Source organism: Budorcas taxicolor, chromosome 6, assembly GCF_023091745.1.
Source record: "Budorcas taxicolor isolate Tak-1 chromosome 6, Takin1.1, whole genome shotgun sequence".
Classification (NCBI taxonomy): domain Eukaryota; kingdom Metazoa; phylum Chordata; class Mammalia; order Artiodactyla; family Bovidae; genus Budorcas; species Budorcas taxicolor.
In genome coordinates, this window is record NC_068915.1 from 19756928 (window position 1) to 19780082 (window position 23155).

Sequence of the window (23155 nt, forward strand, 5' to 3'; positions counted from 1 at the left end):
AACCAGCAATGATCTCATTTGGTAATTTATGAGAGGTATATTTAAAAGGAGTACATGGAATGATATAGAAGTCCAACTCACCCCAGCTTAAAAATACAAGCATACTGTAACTATCTGCCTGGGTTTTTGGGAAAAAAAAAAAAATTTAAAAAGTACAATTGCTAAAAATATAAAAAAACAAAAAAACCCCACCAAGTCAAGTTTTGGTCTCCATTTGAATCTCTAAATGATTATAACAGTGCGAGTACACTATTTTGCACTGAACACCACACTGGCAAGATCAGAAAAGCTGTGAGATGAGAAGGAAATTGTTATTCCAGTGATGGAACCTCCTCTCCTGAGTATCACTCTGCCAGCAGCTGAGACTTCAGAGGATTCTCACTATGAAAATCAGCAGTCCTTTAATCACACATTACAAGAGCATTTGTGATGCTTCGCAGGCAGCCCTCCTCTAAGACTTTCCTGCTGGGTTCTTTCCTGAGCACAATAGGGTCGAGATGGCTACTGCTGTTTCCTAGTTATGCTAAGACTCTCCTGAATGCCACCGGGCTTTTATCACGGAGAGGGATGGCAAAACATCAAATGTGAATATCTTGTTCTAAATGGGGACTCCCACGATCATGTTATTTTTGGGAGAGCAGCTCTCTGGCTCCATGGATATCACTTGAACGGAGAAGCCATGTTCTTCTGCAGCTCTTGCTCGATCCAGATCCACCAGGAACATGCACTGTTTTCCTGAAATATGTGAAAATAGTATCATGAGATGCCCTTCAGCTAATAGTGCAGAGTCAGTTTGTTTAAGGGGCTCTACACAATGACAAAATCTATTATGTAGAATGATGTTTGCCCCCACATCCTGTTTGGTCTCTTTCAATTTAATTCTTGATTAGTATGGAGAGAAGACAATAACAAATATAAGACAATTTCACAGATTTATTGCTGCTAGTAATTTAAACCTCATTAATCTTTTAAGATGTATTTATAAATAAATCTCAAATAAAAAAACTACAAATTTCCCACTTTGGTAAAAATCCATGTTAAGACCTTTTCTCTTCATGCTCTATGAAAAGACATTATCTGCCATATTGTAAAAAAAAGAAAAAAAATCTTTCTTTAAGAATGTCCAAAATAACATCCAGACAAAGGGACCCTTCAAAGACATATTATATTTTCCACTTGGGGTTTTTAGAATATAATGAAGAAATGAGAAATAGAATATATTTGAGAAAATTCTCAATTGTGTGCTGATTATTTCAGGTGGATGTGTAATGCTGAGTGTAATATAATCTAATTTAATGGAGTGCCCACACCCCTATGAAACAGTGGTATTCAATTTTCTTTCTAATCTTGGAAAACAAAAGAGGAAACCTGACTGGCAAGTAAAGCAGCTATTTTGTGTCCTTTGGCAAATGCAAAATTCTATTTCAAAGTAGCTAGGGGCAAAAACGGAGAAGGCAATGGCACCCCACTCCAGTACTCTTGCCTGGAAAATCCCACGGACGGAGGAGCCTGGAAGGCTGCAGTCCATGGGGTCGCTGAGGGTCGGACACAATTGAGTGACTTCACTTTCACTTTTCACTTTCCTGCATTGGAGAAGGAAATGGCAACCCACTCCAGTGTTCTTGCCTGGAGAATCCCAGAGAAGGGGGAGCCTGGTGGGCTGCTGTCTATGGGGTCGCACAGAGTTGGACACGACTGAAGCGACTTAGCAGCAGCAGCAGGGGGAAAAAAACCAACAAACTGATTTGAGGTTAAATACATTCAAAGCCAAGGTTTACTTCTACACTTTCAATTTCTTTAAATTCAATATATAAACTTTTCATCATCTTGGAAAAAAAGGTTATTGACTATGCAGAACTTCATTCATTCCATTTTTTCCCTCAACAATTATAAATAAGGCCTATGCATCATTTTAAAATGATTTGTTTGAATGACAGTAGAATTTGCTAAGCTAAAACAGCCTTACAAGTGAAGGCATAACTGAAATAGAAAAGTTCTTCTGTGGAAGATATGAATCGGCCCAGAAAAACAGAGGAAGGTGAAATTGTTAGGGGAAGCACACTGACTGAAACCACCCACCCTGGCCAGGCCCTTTAGTAACCATTCGCCTGAGTTGTTTTATGACAGGAGATCCTGGTAAGGAATACGGAACTAATAAGCCACCACCAACCAGAAGAATATGGGAAAGGTGGAAAGGAGACACCGTGCGTCCATCCACTTCCCAGAATCCCTCTCGCTAGCATCCATCTTGGCTGGACGATGGGTGCGCCACCAGGAAAGACTCTGAATTAGAATGATTGGCCAAAGATAACCCGGAAACTAATCCCATCACCATAAAACCTGACATTGCGAGCCACGCAGCAGAGCAGCTCTCCTGGGTTCCCTTACCCTACTGCTCTCCACCCGGGTGCCCTTTCCCAATAAAATCTCTTGCTTTGTCAGCACGTGTCTCCTCGGACAATTCATTTCCGAGTGTTAGACAAGAGCCCAGTTTCAGACCCTGGAAGGGGTCCCCCTTCCTGCAACAAAATCAGTAGCTAAGAAACTGACAACGAAAGATTCAAAATATTTTGTACATTTCCCTCAAAAGGCCCCATGCCATAAAGGATGGACTGTGATGGAAACATTAGAAAAAGAGATGTCTAGAATTCCATTTAGGCTAAATGGCCCCTTCTTCAGCAACAGCTGCATGGCTGTCATTCTTTTTTTTCCTTGAAACAGTGTTCCTCCTTTAAGACATCTGTAAATGTGTTCCCCACCTACCCTTCAATTTAAAATGAAACATTCTCTGTCAGAATGGGATGCTCTGCATTCCTTCAGTACCCACCCTAGGTTTACACTGCAGCTCATTTACCCTTGGCTTTGATCCCAGCCCGGTTAATTTTTCCTTTTGCATTACATGGAAGAGTCTCTTGTTTTTACATGTTGAAGAAGTGTCTTCACAACTGAAATTCAGTTGTTGGTAGTCTACCTTTTAGGGTCTGGGGAGCTTCCTCAAATGTTTACAGAACAAAAGCATGGCTTGTGCCAAGAAGAGATGTAGAAATGATGGAGTCAGTGACTTTGAACCTGACTTTCCCTCCCTTCATGCCAGCAATCTTGCCAAAGGCTCCTCCTCAGCTCTAGCAATTTCCCTTCCAGCCACTCCCTTCTCATTTGATGCCTAAAAACATCAACAGGTACACCCCCACCCACCACACCGATTATTCTTTCATTGAGTCTAGTGGAGCTGTAGCAAATGTAACTTGATATATATGTACAAATTCTATCTCTCTCTATATACATATATTTGACTGTGCATTTAAATATGCATTCAGCTACTCAAAATGTGAGTATGGGAAAAAGGAGGAAGAAGGAAAAAGAATCAAAGAGGGAGACTGCAAGCTTCTTCCATATGTTCACGCCCCAGGGTGTGAGACAAAGAAGGAAACCACTTGTCCCTTCAGACTCAGGTCTCAAATGCTTCTCCAACCATGATGATACAGCTACGTTGACTTGGACTTCAGAGTTTACAGATAACTATTTCGCGTACAATGTAGTCTCTGAATGCAAGCTAATTACTACACCCAGTGCTGGGCCAAAGAATCAACAATCCATTTTCTGCTCCGTCATGACAGTCTTCAATGGGTGGCCTTTTGAATCATTTTTAAGATAGTTTTGACTCCATTCGATCATGTTAAGCCCTAATTTTGGAACCTAACCTTCCGGTAATGTCACTCTGTCACTGATGGTCACTGCAAAAATGGAGCCTTATGTCTAGAATCAAATAATTTGGGTTTACAGCATGGCTTCACCATCCACCAGTCCTAGGCAAGATTTTGCCCCAGTTCTCCTACCTGTAAAATGTGAATAACAGCACATATTCCACATGTATTTTTATAAGAATTTACTGAGATAGTGGGTGGAGGACATTTAGCTCAGAGCTAAAATGTGCAATAGCTATTAGCTGCTGCTGCTGCTAAGTCACTTCAGTCGTGTCTGACTCTGCGCGACCCCATAGACGGCAGCCCACCAGGCTCCCCCGTCCCTGGGATTCTCCAGGCAAGAACACTGGAGTGGGTTGCCATTTCCTTCTCCAATGCAGGAAAGTGAAAAGCGAAAGTGAAGCCGCTCAGTCAGGTCCGACTTCGTGACCCCATGGACTGCAGCCTACCAGGCTCCTCCATCCATGGGATTTTCCAGGCAAGAGTACTGGAGTGGGTTGCCATTGCCGTCTCCTGTTAGCTGCTATTAAATTTCTAAACATGATTTCTCTTTCTAAAGCAAAGTCTTGGATAAATTCATTACTTAAACTTGAAATACTATTTTTCTTCCAAGTTAGGTAATGTTTAATATTACAAATGTCAAATAAATTGGTCTATGATTAATATTATACGAGTATATATTTTCTGTGAAAGAAAACATTATCATCCTTGTTTATACATTTTGTAATATATCAATTTTGGTATGCATAGTTGATATTTCCATCTTTAGTATTTTTTCTATGGCTTTTGAGAGATTCTTCAGTTTGTTTGTAACAGTAAGAAAAATATTTAACATAAATCTACTCAATGTATGAACACTGAAAATACATTTGGAAGTATTAATATTAACAAAAAATAGGATAAAATATTCTTATAGTTAGAGCTCTTTTCAAGATGGATTTTTTTCTGGGAAAAACAACTTTAGTGTCTCACTGATAAATGGACCATGTAGCAGCTACCCACTTTGCCGTATAGCGTTGGTTCACTCATTCCTAGGCATGGTGGACATAATCTATGCAACAGCTCCTCTGTGAAAACACATACCTATGAGCCTTCGCTGGGGTGGCAGCTGGACAGCTGTCTGGTCTGCAAATCTGCATAGAATCATGTGTTCCTGAAAGAAAAAGCAATAGAATGTGGCTTTTAAAAAAATCTTCTTTAAAGTTAAAAAAAAATTCACTTGTTTTTCTGGAACTCTACATCGCTTAATTAAATAAAGTGCTGCACAGATAGCACTTTCGAAAGCAGCACATTTTCAGAAAATAGCACTCAATAATTTTTCTGCCTTTAAGTAGAGTGCTCTTCAGATGTAGTTCTTAAGAACAGATGCATGGAAGGTCCTCGGGGCTCCTTAACCGGCTGCTTTTAGCCAAAATATGGTTACAATTTGTGGTTATAATGTGTTAAACTCAGAGACCTAAAGGTCACTTATATTTCCCTTTTAATAAAATTTGAGTCTCAGGAACATGGCTCCAGGAAGACATTCTAAGTGGCTTTTCCTCCACTACAAGAAGGAAAGGAAGTACTCGAGAAGCTCATGGCTGTGGCCTCTGTAGTTCTCCCACGTCCCCGGCACAGTGCCCTACCCTTCCCTTCAGTTGGTCCCTTCAGAGGAAAGGAGGCTGGGTCACTCCTTCCTTTCACTCACTCCAGAAGGCTGCAGGAAGTGCATCTATTTAGATGCACATAGATGTGCTTAGCACTTCCCAGGTGGCACTTGTGGTAAAGAACCCGCCTGCCAACTCAGAAGACATGAGTGTTGGTTTGCTCCCTGGAGGAGGATAGATCCCCTGGAGGAAGGCATGGTGACCCACACAGGCACGCAGATGCACTTTACATCAGACTGTAAAGGGGACTGGAAAGAACGGAAGGGACATTATTGCTTCTGCTTCACAATTTTAGGAAAGATTACCTTACTGAAGAAGAACAAGGTTTTAAAGGGACAGAGAGGGGAAGGGTCTGCCCTGCACTCTTAAATCTGCAACTACACAAAGGTGAGTGATTAGGAGCTAAGATAACTGCAATGTTCCCATGACAACTGTTCATTCAGAGCAGCTGTGGTTTCCAAGTGTGTAAATGATCTTACCTGACAGCTTGCAAACTCGCTAAACTCAGATCTATCATTTGTCTCCTCAGATCTATCATTTGTCTCCTTGGGTTTTTGGACATTCAATTTGAGGACTCAATTTTTTCTAAAGGGTTTTTCTGATTAACTTATTAAAAAAAAACCACTTTAATGCTCACTATAAAATTTAGTGGTAATGGGTGTTGGTTTAGTTGCTAAGTCGTGTCTGACTCTTCTGACCCATGGACTGTAGCCCACCAGGCTCCCCTGTCCATGGGATTTTCCAGGCAAGAATACTGGAATGCATTGCCATTTCCTTCCAGGGGATCTTCCTGACCCAGGAATTGAACCACAGTCTCCTGCATTGCAGGCAGATTTTTTACCAACTGAGCTATGAGGGAAGCCCGATACTAATAAAATGATTCAAATGAATAACTTTTATTAAGGTCCTGCAAACTGGCATAAACAAAGGGGAAGAAGAAAAGCTTATAACTCTATAATTGGAAGAAAAGTCAACACAAAGCCTGCCCTTTGTCCACGTTTATAAATTAAGATTCACTTTAAGTAAAGACAATGTTGTGACAATCAGAACCTCAGATGAGGTTCGTTTTCCTTGTCCTGATAAGTCTCACCATATTTTACTGGAATTACCTATGTATGTGTTCTTCCCAGTAGAAGTTAAATTCTGAAAGGGGAAGGCACATAGGAGGTACTCAGTAAGGGTTTGCTGGCTAAATTGAACTGTGGAGAAAAATACTTGCAAAGTGACTCTCAAGATAATAGGCATTAAGTCCATTCGGTTCTGCCTGCCATCTGCCCACCATGGTTAAGAAGTACTGAGATACCATCTTGCAACAGCATGGAAGAGGTTGAAGACTTCATAGTGCATTCACACTTAAAAGATACTCAAAGGGCGGGTGGGGTGGCCAAGCAGATTCGGGGTGTGCGAGGAAGAGGAAATAAACAGAACTGGGGTACCAGGGAGTTTTATGTTCTCTGGAAGTACCTGGGTGCCCTGTGTCTTCTGACTCTAGAAATTTTAGATTTCTTTTCCCAGACAGTGAGGCTGTGGCACCCTAGGTTTTTCACCTAGCCTCCTAGAGGAGGGATTCAAGCAAGGCTCTAGTGTTTGTTCTTTGTTTATTTTTCAGTTCATTTTTTATTTTAAGGCCTTTGGCAAAAAGATGAGGTGTTTTAAATATTATGAAAATAAAGTCCCTGAGGTCTTAATGTTTCCCACAAAACCTGTAGTTCCCTAGAATATGAAGATTTTAAATCCAGTAAGCCAAGATGAAATGATTCTGGTTCTGGATGAATGCATGAACACTCAAGATCTGTACTTGGACGGGTGGGGGTGGGAGAGTTGGGGAAGGGGGAGAGGCAAAGGCAGGACATGGGGCAGGAGACAGAGCTAGAGGTGGTGTTTAAGGGTTGTAAATCAGAGGTGAGGGAGACATAGAGGCCAAGGTGGAAGAAATGAGCATTTTTAGGTTACTTTATCTCACAGTTTCTCTGTTGGATGGGCAAGAAGGTAAAATTCCTAGAAAGCAGGGGCTGGTATATAAAATGAGACTGAGATTGCATATTTTTAGTGAGTCTGCACAAGAAGTGGAATTAATCAAACTAAGAATACAGACTAATTTATTAGTTTTTAATGGGCTTATCTGTATATTTCTCTCAAAATCACCATTTCTTAGATTGTATCATATCAACATCACTGATCAATTAATTAGTTCATAGTGATGCTCAGAAAGCTGCAAACTGTTTTGCCCAGACTGGTGACTCAAAACTATGCAATGTTCTGACTGCTGCTGGGAGACAGTTCTCTGTGGGCCTCTTGTGTTTCTTTACATCTTATGAGAAGAGACACTGTCTCTGTTCCAGACCAGGGACTGGCAAACTATGTCTGGCCCATTGGCCAAATTCAGTCTATGAACTGTTTTTGCATGGCCTGCGAATTAAGAAGGGTTGTCACACTTTCAAAGAGGTGTACACCAGCAACAATGACAGGCCGATGTAGAGTATGTGGGAGATGTGCAAGTGCCCAGCAAAGCCTGAAGTATTTACTACCTTCTACAGAAAAAATCTGCCTCTGTTCAGATAATCCTTTCAAAGTGAACAGTCTTGGAAACTATACAGACTTGGAAACTCCCCTTCTCTCCCTCTGCAGAAAAGGGGAGGCATGCTTACTTAAAGATTACATCTTAAAACATTCGGGTTTCCTAGCTCAGGTTTCCGTCCCTGTAATGCAATTCACTGTACATGTAGGTATCACCTGGCCCTTTCTGTGCTGCCCTGTGGGAACTGGGGCTCAGGGAGTCCCTGTGAAACTGATGATAGTCCAGTGACTCCTACTGCTGTGAGCAATACTGCCCTTTGCCTCTGACTCAGGGGTTTCCTATCTTCTGCTAGCATCCATGAAAATTGTGCCAGGCCAACTTGTTAGCTTGTGAGTAGGGTCAACTCTCAGACTTTTTGCAAATCTTGTCAGCTACTTGAAGATTAATCTTGACTGGCCAAAAAGAAAAAAAAAAATCTGTGTTAGATGCTCCTGAGTGATTCAAGTGTAACTAGATTATATACTCCATTAGAAATTTGAGAGAGAAAATATAAAGAAGTAATAAAAAGTATATGAGCAAAACATCTAGATCTTTTAAAAGTTTCCTTGTATGATAGTGTTCAGTTCAGTTCAGTCGCTCAGTCACATCCGACTCTTTGAGACCCCATGTATGATAGCGTGTACGACCCAGCAATCCCACTACTGGGCATACACACTGAGGAAACCAGAACTGAAGAAGACACGTGTACCCCAATGTTCATCACAGCACTGTTTACAATAGCCAGGACATGGAAGCAACCTAGATGTCCATCAGCAGACGAATGGATAAGAAAGCTGTGGTACATATACACAATGGAGTATTACTCAGCCATTAAAAAGAATACATTTGAATCAGTTCTAATGAGGTGGATGAAACTGGAACCTATTATACAGAGTGAAGTAAGTCAGAAAGAAAAACACCAATATAGTATATTAATATATATATATGGAATTTAGATCAATGGTAATTATGACCCTTTATATGAGACAGCAAAAGAGACACAGATGTAAAGAACAGACTTTTGGACTCTGTGGAAGAAGGCGAGGGTGGGATGATTTGAGAGAATAGCATTGAAACATATATATTATCGTATGTGAAATAGATTGCCAGTCCAGGTTTGATGTATGAGACAGGGTGCTCAGGGCTGGCGCACTGGGATGACCCTGAGGGATGGGATGGGGAGGGAGCTGGGAGGGGGGTTCAGGATGGGGAACACATGTACACCCGTGGCTGACTCATGTGAATGTATGGCAAAACCACTACAATATTGTAAAGTGATTAGCCTCCAATTAAAATAAATTTTTAAAAAAGTTACCTTGTATGATAATGTTTTCTTGAATTGTTCACTGAAATAGAAAAGAAAAATGAATTACTTAAATACCGAAGATTAAAGAGTGGAAATAGTCTTGGAGAAATTAAACCATAAACAAAAATATGTATTTTATCTGAAGGGTATAATGCTATCTTGAAGTAAAAACAATGCCAGTTTGAAGTACCTTCATAAAATGACAAAAGCACGTTATCTGTATGTGATTCATTTTAAAGAATTTCTTTCAAAGACTGTTTATGGTATTAGAGAAGCACAATCATTTTTCTCTCTTCCTTGCATGGGTGCACACAGATTCAGGCATGTTAAAAATGTAGGTTTTACTGTTATTCTGAAGCATAGGGGCTGTCCCGAGTTGTCTGGTACCTGGCCCTAGGGTGATTAGGGCAAGGGGACAGTGGGGCCTGGGAGTGGTGCCTTAATGACAAAGGGGGTAAGTGTCAGTGAGTCCACAGAGAAGTGGAAAAGTTGACAGACACTAAACTGAGACTTTAAAATCAGTTAAGTGAGATTGTAGACCGAACAGCTCAAATGAACATATTTAACCTATCCTATATTTAACAGGCCTAATATGATCAGCTGGATTCTCAATAACCATAAATCAAATGAAATGTCATAAACACCAAGAATGGCCCCCCAACTAGGGTGAGTGCAGGGCTTTCCAGGTGGCTCAGTGGTTAAGAACCCACCTACCAATGCAGGAGACATGGGTTTGATGCCTGGGTGGGGAAAATACCCTAGAGGAGGAAATGGCAACCCGCTCCAGTAATCTTGCCTGGAAAATTCCATGGACAGCGGCGCCTCGCGGGCTACGGTCCATGGGGTCACAAAGAGTCGGATGTAACTGAGTCAGCAAGCGTGTTGAGTTAAAGTGATGACAATGAAAATGTCTCCCTTTTCTGTGTGAGGTAAGGAGGACAGTAAATACGGCCCTTGAGCTTGCAGGTTAATCGTCACCACTCTCGGGAAGAATTTAAACTACTGCCGTAGTTAGCAACAGTTCATGTTTACTGAGTACTTACTTTGTGCCACTTCGAAGTGGTTTACATGTATATCATTCAATTCTCATAAAAACCCTGAGGTAGATATTATTATAATCTCCCTTTTGTAGATGAGGAAATGTAGGCAAAAAGAGTTTAAGTGAATTGCCTGAGGTGAAACAATTTACAAAAGAATGAGGAGCCACTATCAGCACCAGGCAGAAAACTTTCAGGTTCTAAGCACTTGACCACTGCCCTCTATTGCCTCTCAAGGGTGATAATTTTCTCTGAGAAGTACACACAGGAATGCTGACTTCCAGTCTGCTAACTCCTCGACAGATCTGTTCTAAACTTCAGCAAGAGCTGGATCCAGGGGTAGATATAGAGGGGGAGGAGATCCTCTCTTCCTTATGCAGCTTATGAACAATGCTTGCCATTGTGGAAAAAGGAAATGAGCTAGAGCCTGAAATCTCATTGCGACTTTATATCAAAAGAGTTTTGTGCATTGATTTAACACCCATATTGATACCTTGTGGCAGAACACAAGATTTCACCTTTTTGGAAAATTAAAATTGGAGGTGTTCTGAATGAAACCGTAACAGCAAGGGCATGTGACAAAGGAAGCCCGTGTTTTGAGGCAGTGTTCGATCACCATGTCTGTTGCCACTCCACATGCATGCAGCGCCACCTGGAAAATAAGACCAGACCTCAGCACTAAGTTCTTTTTTAACTAACAGTGCTACTTCGTGCCATTAGAAAAAAAATAACAAAACTGTAAGCATTGTTCCTTAAGAGTTTATGTCATAGTAGTTTAAATAGTTCTCATTTGGACATGCCAAAGGACTAATTAGGTATTCATATTTATTAAGAGAATTAAGCAAGAGGTTGAAAGATTACAAATGGAACATTTATAACGGAGCATAAGATTCATTCAATGGGAAAGCTGATGTCATGTAAAGCATGGAGGATTCAGTATGTATGCAAGTCTAAACTAAGGCTCTTACTGATTGAAACTTTAGCTCAGTTGTGGCATCCTGGCAAGAACTCTACTTGGAAATTAGAATTTCTAGTTCAGAACTCTAATTGGCTAGATGATCCTGGGCTGCTTGAAATTGAAAATCTTTGGGCTTCAGTGTCCTCCACCATAAACTATGGTTAATAATACTGATACATCACAATGCTGTTGCAACACTAAACAGAAGTGTATTTGAAAACACTTTTTCAAATGCCGTCTGAATATATTCTCATCAGTGTTGTATAAAACCGATCAAATCATATTTATGTAGCTCCTGTTTATACTCACAGAATTACAATTCTTAACACTGAATGATGATTTGTGTGAAATAGTCTTAAAGAGTTTATTTAAAAAGGAAAAACACTGTGGACTGAAGTCATGATTAGTGCATCAATAATTCATGAAAAGAAAAATAAAATTATTTGAAAATGTTTTTAGAATGAATGCCTTAAATATATCTATACTGTACCATTATCTAAAGCAGACCATTTTGCAAATTATTAGGCTAAATAAGGAAAATTAGGACTCCAAAAGGAAATCAGACGTAGAGATCCTAAAAGATGAAGCATTTTGTCAGAAAAATGCTCAGATCTCATTCTGAACAGAGGCAAGTTGTACTGGATTATAATTGTCCTTTCTAGACACAAATCTTTCAACTTCAGGGTAGGGAGGGGGCTGAAGGGCTTTTAGGGTGAAGACAAGGAGGTTTTCTGGAAATTTCTGGAGATTAAGTAGTGTAAGTCAGCTTCCCCCTTTCAACTGGCAGACCAAAGACAAAGCTGTATTGAGAAGAGGAAAGCAGGCTCTCTGCTCTCGGACCTGCTCCTGAATTCTCCCCTCCTTGCAGGCTTGCATCAGCTCCGTAGAGGTCAACTATCTCCGTGGTTGCTGTCAATCACCTTTCTTCACTCCGCAAGTATCACCCAGGTAGGCTGCTGGCCAGTGAAGGGAGCAACAACTAATGGATCGGAAAGAACCTGGATTTTTTCATCTGCCCACTTTTTTTAAAAATCAGTTTTGCAGGGTGAAATTCAGGCTAGTTCTTATTCTCACTGAGTGGCTGGAGAAAGCCTCATAGTAAAAATTGTAGATGCACTTTCCCCTGGGGGGAGAGAGAAGAGAACCAACAGTCACCCCGTGCCCTTTATGTGTTGGCAACTATGCTGGGTGATGGCACGCACATTCTCCTATGCTCACAACAGCCCTGAAAGATTTTATTATCTCCATCCAAGAAGCGAGGAAACTCAAACTTGGGGAAATTAAGTATATGCTCTCAACAAAGCAGCTCCTGAGGGGCAGGATCCTGACCCCCAGCCTGACCCATGTAGTTCAAGGGTCAACTGTACTATGCTTATTCTTATATTGGCGGGGGGAGAATGTATATAGTGTGAATACCCTGGACAAAGGAATGAGTCATGTCCTGGGCTGGTTGGAGGACAGTGTATAATTTCAAATTTAGGAACTGTTTTTTTTTTTTTTTTCCCATTTAATATTTCAGACCATAAGTGACCACAGGTAACTGAAACCAAGGAAAGCAAAATTACAAAGATGGGGGTGGGGGGAGTATTGTACATTCCTTCTCATTTTCTTTATCTCATTGGTCCTACTATCTTCTGGAATTACAACACCATAGGGAACTAGCATGTATTCAGTGTCTGCAAGATGTAAAAATAGCATATTGAAAAGCAGAGACATTACTTTGCCTACAAAGGTCCATCTAGTCAAGGCTATGGTTTTTCCTGTGGTCATGTATGAATGTGACAGTTGGACTGTAAAGAAGGCTGAGCGCCGAAGAATTGATGCTTTTGAACTGTGGTGTTGGAGAAGACTCTTGAGAGTCCCTTGGACTGCAAGGAGATCCAACCAGTCCATTCTGAAGGAGATCAGCCCTGGGATTTCTTTGGAAGGAATGATGCTAAAGCTGAAACTCCAGTACTTTGGCCACCTCATGTGAAGAGTTGACTCATTGGAAAAGACTCTGATGCTGGGAGGGATTGGGGGCAGGAGGAGAAGGGAATGACAGAGGATGAGATGGCTAGATGGCATCACTGACTCGATGGATGTGAGTCTGAGTGAACTCCGGGAGATGGTGATGGACAGGGAGGCCTGGTGTGCTGCAATTCATGGAGTCGCAAAGAGTTGGACACGACTGAGCGACTGAAATGAAGTGAACTGAAAAATCTTTACATAGATATTTTTTCTTGTTTTAATCACTTAATTTTTTTCTTTTTAAAATTAATACTTTAAATAGCTCTTACTATGTCTCTTGCAATATCATGACAAGGTCACCTAGACAGCAAGCATTCTAGATGAACTCTGAATCCAGGTCTGAAGCTCACAGGCTTTCCACTACATCACGCTATGTCTTCCCTAACCAACATATTTGGAGCTGGAAGGAACCCTTAGAGACCATCTGTTTCAATGAAGAATTTCTGGGTGTCAGGCTTAGGTTCACCACTGATTTAAGAGAAGAAGGAATGGAATATGTTCTAGTTACACATAAAGGAGTCACAAAGGAAGGAAGGGACAAAGAGAAATACATCCAATTTTTTTTTCTTAAACCATTACTATTTACAGAAACTGGTATGAAATCTAATTTCTAATTACATTTCAAACATCTGACCAGAGACTTTGTAATATAATATATAAAAGATAAATAGATTATTGATATACACACTGGAGAGATCTGACAACTGTAGAAAGAGCATAAAACATAAACTATGAGTATCTAATAAAGGTTAATATGCTGGGGGAAAACACCATAGTTAATCAACAACTAGTGGAGAACACAGCAAACAAGTGTTTCACTGATCCCCCAAATTCGGTATTGTGGTTCTCTGTAAATACACTGAATTCTAGCAAAAGATAAAATATTGAATTGTAAAAGTACCTATTGGCCAAGATAATGCACATTCCAAAGTATATGTAAATATTATTGACCCAAATAAAGGCTGAAGAATTCAGGGACTATAAATTAAGGGCTTTTCCCTTACTTTTCCTTATTTCAATTAATCTATTTAATACATGTCCTAAAAATTCTAAGTATAACACATCCTATGATGTAAGCCAGTTCATCATCCTATGATGAACAGCCAAGAACTTCAAACCATGTATCTTTGCTATATGTGGTAGTAAATAAAAGAAATTAATCATCACTCACTCTCAGAATGTCTTTCAACTGGCAGCTTCTAAAAAACAAGGCAAGATTCTAGACAAAACTGATTGATTCTTCTCTAAGAAAATTTATGTTGATAAAGACATATATATTCTAAAAGAATATGTATTGGTAAAGACAGTAAGCCTATGCCTTATTCATACCCCCAAAACTAAGCTTGTGCTAGATTTATGATTTTACGAGGCATCCTATCCTTCGGGTTGTTTTTCTTTGCTTTGGTTTTTTTTTTTTTTAGATTAATTTAACATTTAATAGTCTTTTCCTAGTCCAAACCACAAATATAGATGTTGTATTCCCCATTTTACAAAAAGACCAAGTGGCTAGTCCAAGGTCATAAGTGACGAAGACAAGGTTTAATCTCAGTCTCTCTGACACCATTATTTTAATTCTCTATGTTCCTTGTCTACCTCTTTCTTTAGATGTGAGGAGCAAACAGGAAGTTACTCCAATCCCAGCTCTCACATTAACTTGCTATGTTCCTCTTCCCCAAGTGCAGCCTCAACTTTTATATCTACAAAATGAGAAAGCTAAACTGAATCATCTCTAAATTTGCCTCAACCCAATCATGCTCTGAGCCACTGCTTCTCAAAGAAGGATTCTTAACCAGATATCTTAGAAGCAAGCTTGGTTTCAATTGATCTGTTTTCCCTCTTCAAAAACTTTCATGCAATATATTATAGGTAATTGGCTTTAAAATTCAAATAATGCTAAAAAGGAAGGAATGACAAAAACAGTTCCTTGCTCTGTAAACACTTCACTCAAAGAGAAAATCTGGTGAACAGATAATGCTTTTCAACTCATTGGTTTTCTTTCCTGAAATCCATCTCTGTTTTTCTATACAAATAAATGTATATTGCTTATTTCAAATCAAAACTATAGTGAGATATCACCTTACTCCAGTCAGAACAGCCATCGTCAAAAAGTCTACAAATAATAAAAGCTGGAGAGGGTGTGGATAAAAAGGAACCCTCCTACACAGTTAGTAGGAAAATAAATTGGTGCAGACACTATGGAGAACAGTATAGGGGTTCCTTATAAAACTTAAAATAGATTTACCATATGATCCAGCACTCCCACTCCTGGGCATATATCCACAGAAAACCATAATTTGAAAAGATACTTGCAGCTCAATTTTCACTGCAGTACTATTTATAATAGCCAAGACATGGAAGCATCTTAAGTGTCCATCAACAGATGAATGGACAACAAAGATGTGAGATAGGGGCTTCCCTGGTGGTCCAGTGGCTAAGACCCCAAGATCCCAATGTAGAGGGCCAGATTCAATCCCTGGTCAGGGAACTAGATCCCACATGCTACAGCTAAGTTCACAGGCTGCAACGGAAAGATCCCAGATGCTGCAACGAAGACCAGAGATTTCAAGAGCTGAGACTAAACGAAGACTCAGCACAGCCAAAAAAACAAACACATTAAAAGAGAAAGAGCTATCTGCCCTCACAGTTCAGCAGAGGTTCTGACACCTGAGGGCAATTCTGAAAAACAAAAAAGATGTAACATATATATAACATATATACACTCACACATTATACATATAATATATATAATATACACATATAACATAGATATGTTATAATGTATATATTTATTATATGGATTTAATATATGTGTGATTAATATATTAATATAATATTATATACTAATTATACATTATATATTAATGTGTGTGTGTGTGTGTATATATATATATATATATATATATATATATAAAACATATGGGCTTTCCTGGTGGCTTAGCTGGTAAAGAATTCACCTGCAATGTGGGAGACCTTGGTTTGATCCCTGGGTTGGGAAGATCTCCTGCAGAAGGGAAAGGCTACCCACTCCAGTATTCTGGCTTGGAGAATTTCATGGACTGTATAATCCAAGGGGTTGGAAAGAGTTGGACATGACTGAGCAACTTTCACACACACATATAACATATACATATAATATATAATTATATATGTTATATATATATGGCCCCTGATGTGCTGCAGTCCATGGGGTTGCAAAGAGTTGGACATGACTTAGTGACTGAAAAACAACAATGTTATATATGATATATACAATGGAATATATACATTACTTAGCCTTTAAAAATGAAACAGCATTTGCAGCAACACGGATGCACCTACAGATTATCATACTAAGTGGAGTAAGTCAGGCAGAGAAAGGCAAATACATGATACTGCTTATAAGTAGAATCTAAAAAATATATATAAATGAATTTATTTACAAAACAAAAATATCCACAAACACAGAAAACAAACTTACAGTTATGAAAGGGAAAAGGAGGGATAAATTAGAAGACTGAGATTAACAGATACACACTACTATATATAAAATAGGTAACCAACAAAGACCTACTGTATAACACAGGGATCTTTACCCAACATTTTGTAATAATCTATAAGGGAAAAGAATCTGAAAAAGAATATGTATATGTATATATATTTACATAAATATATGTATATCTGAATCACTATGCTGTATGCCTGAAACTAACATGACATTGTAAATCAACTATACTGCAATTAAAAAACGTATACTGCTCTTTCGATTTGTAAATATTAGACACCATCTATTGATTTTCTGTTACAGGAGATAAAGTGGGGTGTTTTTTTGCATAATTTATATGTCCTTTCCCTTTGGTCATCCTCTTAATATTAACTCTAAATTTTAGTTAAGTGTTCATGCAGTGTCTTTTATTATTATTTCTTTGTATATTAACTGTATGTATAGTTCACTGCTGAGCTAACTATGCTGGAAAATTTTTTCTTCTTAACATCCAAGACTTTCCCTGCACAAAAGTTCTGTAAAATGTCCTATGGTACAATTTTCCACTGTGTGAAAATTGTCAAATAATTGGCCAGTTCCATTTTTCTTTCCTGAAGACATCTTTCCTGTGCCTTCTGACCCTTTACTAAAACCTGGATTCACAGCTTTCTAGGCCTAACACCTAGCTCTGTCTGGTCCTGTGACTTTTCTTTGCCATCAGACTAAGAACTCCCTTCACCCACTCGTGTATTAGATACCACTTATTCCTTTTCACTTTCATGCATTGGAGAAGGAAATGGCAACCCACTCCAGTGTTCTTGCCAGGAGAATCCCAGGGATGGAGGAGCCTGGTGGGCTGCTGTCTATGGGGTCGCACAGAGTCGGACATGACTGAAGCGACTTAGCAGCAGCAGCAGCAGCAGCATTCCCTTTTATTACATCTTTCATCCAGCCAAAGATGGAGAAACCCTATACAGTCAGCAAAAACAAGACAGGGAGCTGACTGTGGCTCAGATCATGAATTCCTTATTGCCAAATTCAGATTTAAATGGAAGAAAGTAGGGAAAACCACTAGACCATCCAATTCAGTTCAGTTCAGTCACTCAGTCGTGTCTGACTCTTTGTGACCCCATGGACTGCAGTACGCCGGACCTCCCTGTCCATCACCAACTCCTGGAGTTTACTCAAACTCATGTCCATTGAGTGGTCTAGTGGTTTTCCCTACTTTCTTCCATTTAAATCTAAATCTGACCACAGTCAGCTCCTGGTCTTGTTTTTGCTGACTGTATAGAGCTTCTGATCTTTGGCTGCAAAGAATATAATCAATCTGATTTTAGTATTGACCATCTGGTGATGTTCATGTGTAGACTCTTCTCTTGTGTTGTTGGAAAAGGGGTTTGCTATGACCAGTGTGTCCTCTTGGCAAAACTCTATTAGCCTTTGCCCTGCTTCATTCTGTACTCCAATGCCAAATTTGCCTGTTACTCCAGGTGTTTCTTGACTTCCTACTTTTGCATTCCAGTCCCCTATAATGAAAAGAACATCTTTTCTGGATGTTAGTTCTAGACCATTCAGGTATGACCTAAATCAAATTCCTTACAATTACACAGTGGAAGTGACAAACAGATTCAAGGGATTAGATTTGATAGAGTGCCTGGTGAACTATGGACGGAGGTTCGTGACATTGTACAGGAGGCAGGGATCAAGGCCATCCCCAAGAAAAAGAAATGCAAAAAGGCAAAATGGCTGTCTGGGGAGGCCTTACAAATAGTTGTAAAAAGAAGAGAGGCAAAAGGTAAAGGAGAAAAGGAAAGATATACCCATTTGAATGCAGACTTCCAAAGAATAGCAAGGAGAGATAAGAAAGCCTTCCTCAGTGATCAATGTAAAAAATAGAGGAAAACAATAGAATGGGAAAGACTAGAGATCTCTTCAAGAAAATTAGAGATACCGAGGGAACATTTCATGCAAAGATGGGCTCGATAAAGGACAGAAGTGGTATGGACCTAACAGAAGCAGAAGGTATTAAGAAGAGGTGGCAAGAATACACAGAAGAACTATACAAAAAAGATCTTTATGACCCAGAGAATCATGATGGTGTGATCACTCACCTAGAGCCAGACATCCTGGAGTCCAAAGTCAAGTGGGCCTTAGGAAGCATTACTAGGAACAAAGCTAGTGGAGGTGATGGCATTCCAGTTGAGCTATTTCAAACCCTGAAAGATGATGCTGTGAAAGTGCTGCACTCAATATGCCAGCAAATTTGGAAAACTTAGCAGTGGCCACAGGACTGGAAAAGGTCAGTTTTCATTCTAATCCCAAGAAAGGCAATGCCAAAGAATGCTCAAACTACCGTACAATTGCACTCATCTCACACACTAGTAAAGTAATGCTCAAAATTCTCCAAGCCAGGCTTCAACAGTACATGCACCATGAAATTCCATATGTTCAAGCTGGATTTAGAAAAGGCAGAGGAATGAGAGATCAAATTGCCAACATACTCTGGATCATCAAAAAAGCAAGAGAGTTCCAGAAAAACATCTATTTCTGCTTTATTGACTATGCCAAAGCCTTTGACTGTATGGATCACAACAAACTGTGGAAAACTCTTAAAGAGATGGGAATAGCAGACCACCTTACCTGCCTCCTGAGAAATCTGTATGCAGGTCAAGAAGCAACAGTTAGGACCAGACATGCAAGAACGGACTGGTTCCAAATAGGAAAAGGAGTACGTCAAGGCTGTATATTGTTATCTTGCTTATTTAACTTATATGCAGAGTACATTATAAGAAATGCCAGACTGGAAGAAGCACAAGCTGGAATCAAGATTGCTGGGAGAAATATCAATAGCCTCAGATATGCAGATGACACCACCCTTATGGCAGAAAGCGAAGAACTAAAGAGCCTCTTGGTGAAAGTGAAAGAAGAGAGTTTAAGTTTAATCATGAGTTTAATTTGGCTTAAAACTCAACATTCAGAAAACTAAGATCATGGCATCTGGTCCCATGACTTCTTGGCAAATAGATGGGGAAACAGTGGAAACAGTGACAGACTTTTTTTGGGGGGGGCCTCCAAAATCACTGCAGATGGTGACTGTAGCCATGAAATTAAAAGATGCTTACTCCTTGGAAGAAAAGTTATAACCAAGCTAGACAGCATATTAAAAAGCAGAGACATTACTTTGCTGACAAAGGTCCGTCTAGTCTAAGCTATGGTTTTTCCTGTAGTCATGTATGGATGTGAGAATTGGACTATAAAAAAGCTGAGCACTGAAGAATTGATGCTTTTGAACTGTGGTGTTGGAGAAGACTCTTCAGAGTCTTTTGGACAGCAAAGAGATCCAACCAGTTCATCCTGAAGGAAATCAGTTCTGAATATTCATTCATTGGAAGGACTGATGCTGAAGCTGAGACTCCAATACTTTGGCCACAAGATGCAGAGAACTGACTCATTGGAAAAGACCCTGATTCTGGGAAAGATTGAAGACAGGAGGAGAAGGGGACAACATAGGATGAGATGATTGGATGGCATCACCGACTCAATGGACATGAGTTTGAGTAAACGCTGGGAGTTGGTGATGGACAGGGAGGCCTGGCATGGTGTAGTCCATGGGGTCGAAAAGAGTCAGACACAACTGAGTGACTGACCTGATTCCTTTTTATTATTTATTCTTAATTTTGGTGAAACACATCTTCTACGTAGTTTCCTGATATACATTTTTTTGAGATCTTGACATTTTCTTTATTACTTGCATACATGATTGTTGATTGGTCGGGCATAACATTTTAGGTTGGAAACTGTCTTTTAGAATTTTGAAGGCATTGCTTCACTGTCTTCTAGCTTTCCATGCGGCTATTAAGAAGTGTGATGGCATTTTGATTTCAAATTTTCTGTTTGTGACCTATTTGTTTTTTCTCTTTGGAAACCGTCAGGAACTTCTTTTTATCACAAAACTCTTCCCCCACTCCCATCCCGCCTCCCAACAATGTGCCTTGCTTTAGGTCATTTTTTTAAGTGGGCTTTTTCAGATAAGAGAAACATATTTTTCATTACTTACACATTTTCTTATATTAATTCTTCGATATTTTACTCTCCATCATATGTCTTCTATTTCTGGTTCTCCTACTATTGATGTATTGGATTCATGTACTAAATCTCTATTGGAAAAAAATGCTTCTTTCAGTCCCTATCTCTTTTTTTTTTTGTCCTGTTTTTTCAGATGATGTCCTATACGTCATGGTTTAGATTTTCCACCTGCTTTTTCTGTGGGCTAGCATGCTTTATTCTTTCTTGTTCTCTGGTGGTTCACTTCTTTTTCATTTCACCTTTGTTTCATTCATGCAGTATCTTCTCTGAGCTCTCCTTGAATAAAAAGGAGACACTTTGCCATGGTTTTTACTTTGATCTCCTCTATTTTGGAAGTTTTCCACACTTGATATTCCTCAATTGTCTGTTCATACAAGAGTGAATCTCTAAAAAGTTGATGGAAGTTTGAGTGAAAGGCTTGAAGGTGAGCTTCCTTAGTGACTGTGTAATCAGGTGGTCAGCTGTTTTGTTGTTTTTTTTTTTTTTTCCAAATTATAGCTATAGTATTTTCTCTGGGGATCGTTCTGATTCTGTAGAGGAGGCTCTTTTAACCTCTTTGATTAAGGAGATGATTCTAGCTTCTGAAGGAATCCTGGAATTAAGGGCACTTATTTTCAGAGTCACATCATTCTTTCTCTCTTCTCCCTATACTGGGGAAATAGTTACTTGTCTACACAAGATGGTGGCAGGAATCTGGGTCTCTAAATAAAATGTTTAATTAAACATGATTCAGCCCCTTCTTATCCTCTTCCTATGAAGTTTCTGGCATCCTAAATTCCTGAAATTTTCTGGGATTGTGGGAAACAATCCTGATGGCCCTCTTGAGACTCCCTCTCCCCATGCATTACGTTTGATTTTCCTCTTCTCTACTCAGTAATTTTTCCTTCATCGGCTTTCTATCTTCAAATATTATAGCTCAAGTTACAGAATCTTGAACATTGTGTCATCAGAGATGGAGTATGATTTTTCTGGCTCTTATTTTCTTTATTTAGCGGTCTGATCTTTCTTGGGGAGAAGGGGGTTGCAATCTGCCACCCTCACCTGGAGAGTTTTTCATTGCCTTAATGATTTTTTTAAAATTGCATTTACATTTCTCAAGTATCTGTCCTTTAAAATGAGAAGTATATAAATCATTCATCCAAAGTGTTACTGAATCACATTCTATAACTGCATATTCTATTGTATACTAACATATAGAAATGAACTTGTAATTAAGCACTAAGCACTGATGAATGATAAAATATCATATTAAAAATTGTTATGGGTGAAATAGAAAAAGGTAAATATAGATAACTCAAAAATAAACTGTTTAGAGACTGTGATATATGTTGATAAGTAGAAAATATTCACCAATATTGTTAGGAATCAATACCTGATCACCTGTTTGAGATGATCCCATGTTATGATTGAAATTACCCAACCAAGACATTTTTGTGGGCAAGTTGTTCAACACTGACACAATTTTTGTTTTTACACAAGGTGTGTTTTCCATAGTCATGGCCCTTTCACTAATACTGTTTGGGAACAAGGTTATTGTTATATTGTTTGAGAGACTAGGTATTAATACATATTATGAATTAAGTCTTAAAAAGTAAAATCTTATAAAGTAAGTTTTCATAATAATGATTATCTTGCACTAGACAAGAAGGCAATAATAGACTTCTCTAAAAAATACCTCTAAAGGGCTTCCCTGGTGACCCAGTGGTCAAGAACTTGCCTTGCAGTGCAGGGGACACTGGTTCAATACCTGGTTTGGGAAGATCCCACATGCCTCAGAGCAGCTAAGCCCATGCGCCACAACTACTGAGCCTGTGCTTTAGAGCCTGCAAATCACAGGTACTGAGCCGACTGCTACAACTACAGAAGCCTGCACGCCTAGAACCTGTGCTCTGCAACAAGAGAAGCCACTGCAAGGAGAAGCCCTCCCATGCAACTTAGAGTAGCTCGCTGCAACTAGCATAAGCCTGTGTGCAGCAACAAAGACCCACTACAGCCAAAAAATTAGATAAATAAAATAAATCTTTAGTTTAAAAAAATAGTCTTAAAAGGTTGACTTAAATAATCTTGTCTAGGTTGCCCTTTTTAGGGTATGGTAATTGATATATAACCTTGAAGGACTTCCCTGGTAGCTCAGACAGTAAAGCGTCTGCCTACAGTGTGGAAGACCCGGGTTCAACCCCTGGGTCAGGAAGACCTCCTGGAGAAAGGAATGGCAACCCACTCCAGTATTTTTACCCCCACCCCCAAAAAAGGGGCTCAAAGAAATATATAGGCTTCCCTGGTGGCTCAGATGGTAAAGCGTCTGCCTGTAATGCGCGAGACCTGGGTTCAATCCCTAGGTTGGGAAGGTCCCCAGGAGAAGGAAACAGCAACCCACACCAGTACTCTTGC

The 23155-nt window shown here is 39.5% G+C and overlaps 1 protein-coding gene across 1 annotated transcript in view; it reads right to left on the bottom strand.

Annotated features, from left to right (window-relative positions):
* Nucleotides 1-598: 598 nt before the first annotated feature.
* Nucleotides 599-23155, bottom strand: part of GSTCD (glutathione S-transferase C-terminal domain containing) — a 129493-nt gene continuing 106936 nt past the window's right edge. The window contains exons 9-12 of the mRNA XM_052641983.1: nt 10769-10902; nt 9223-9253; nt 4788-4857; nt 599-735 (exon numbers count right to left, since the gene is read on the bottom strand). Coding sequence (XP_052497943.1) covers nt 599-735; nt 4788-4857; nt 9223-9253; nt 10769-10902 — 372 coding nt within the window. The remainder of the gene's footprint in view (nt 736-4787; nt 4858-9222; nt 9254-10768; nt 10903-23155) is intronic.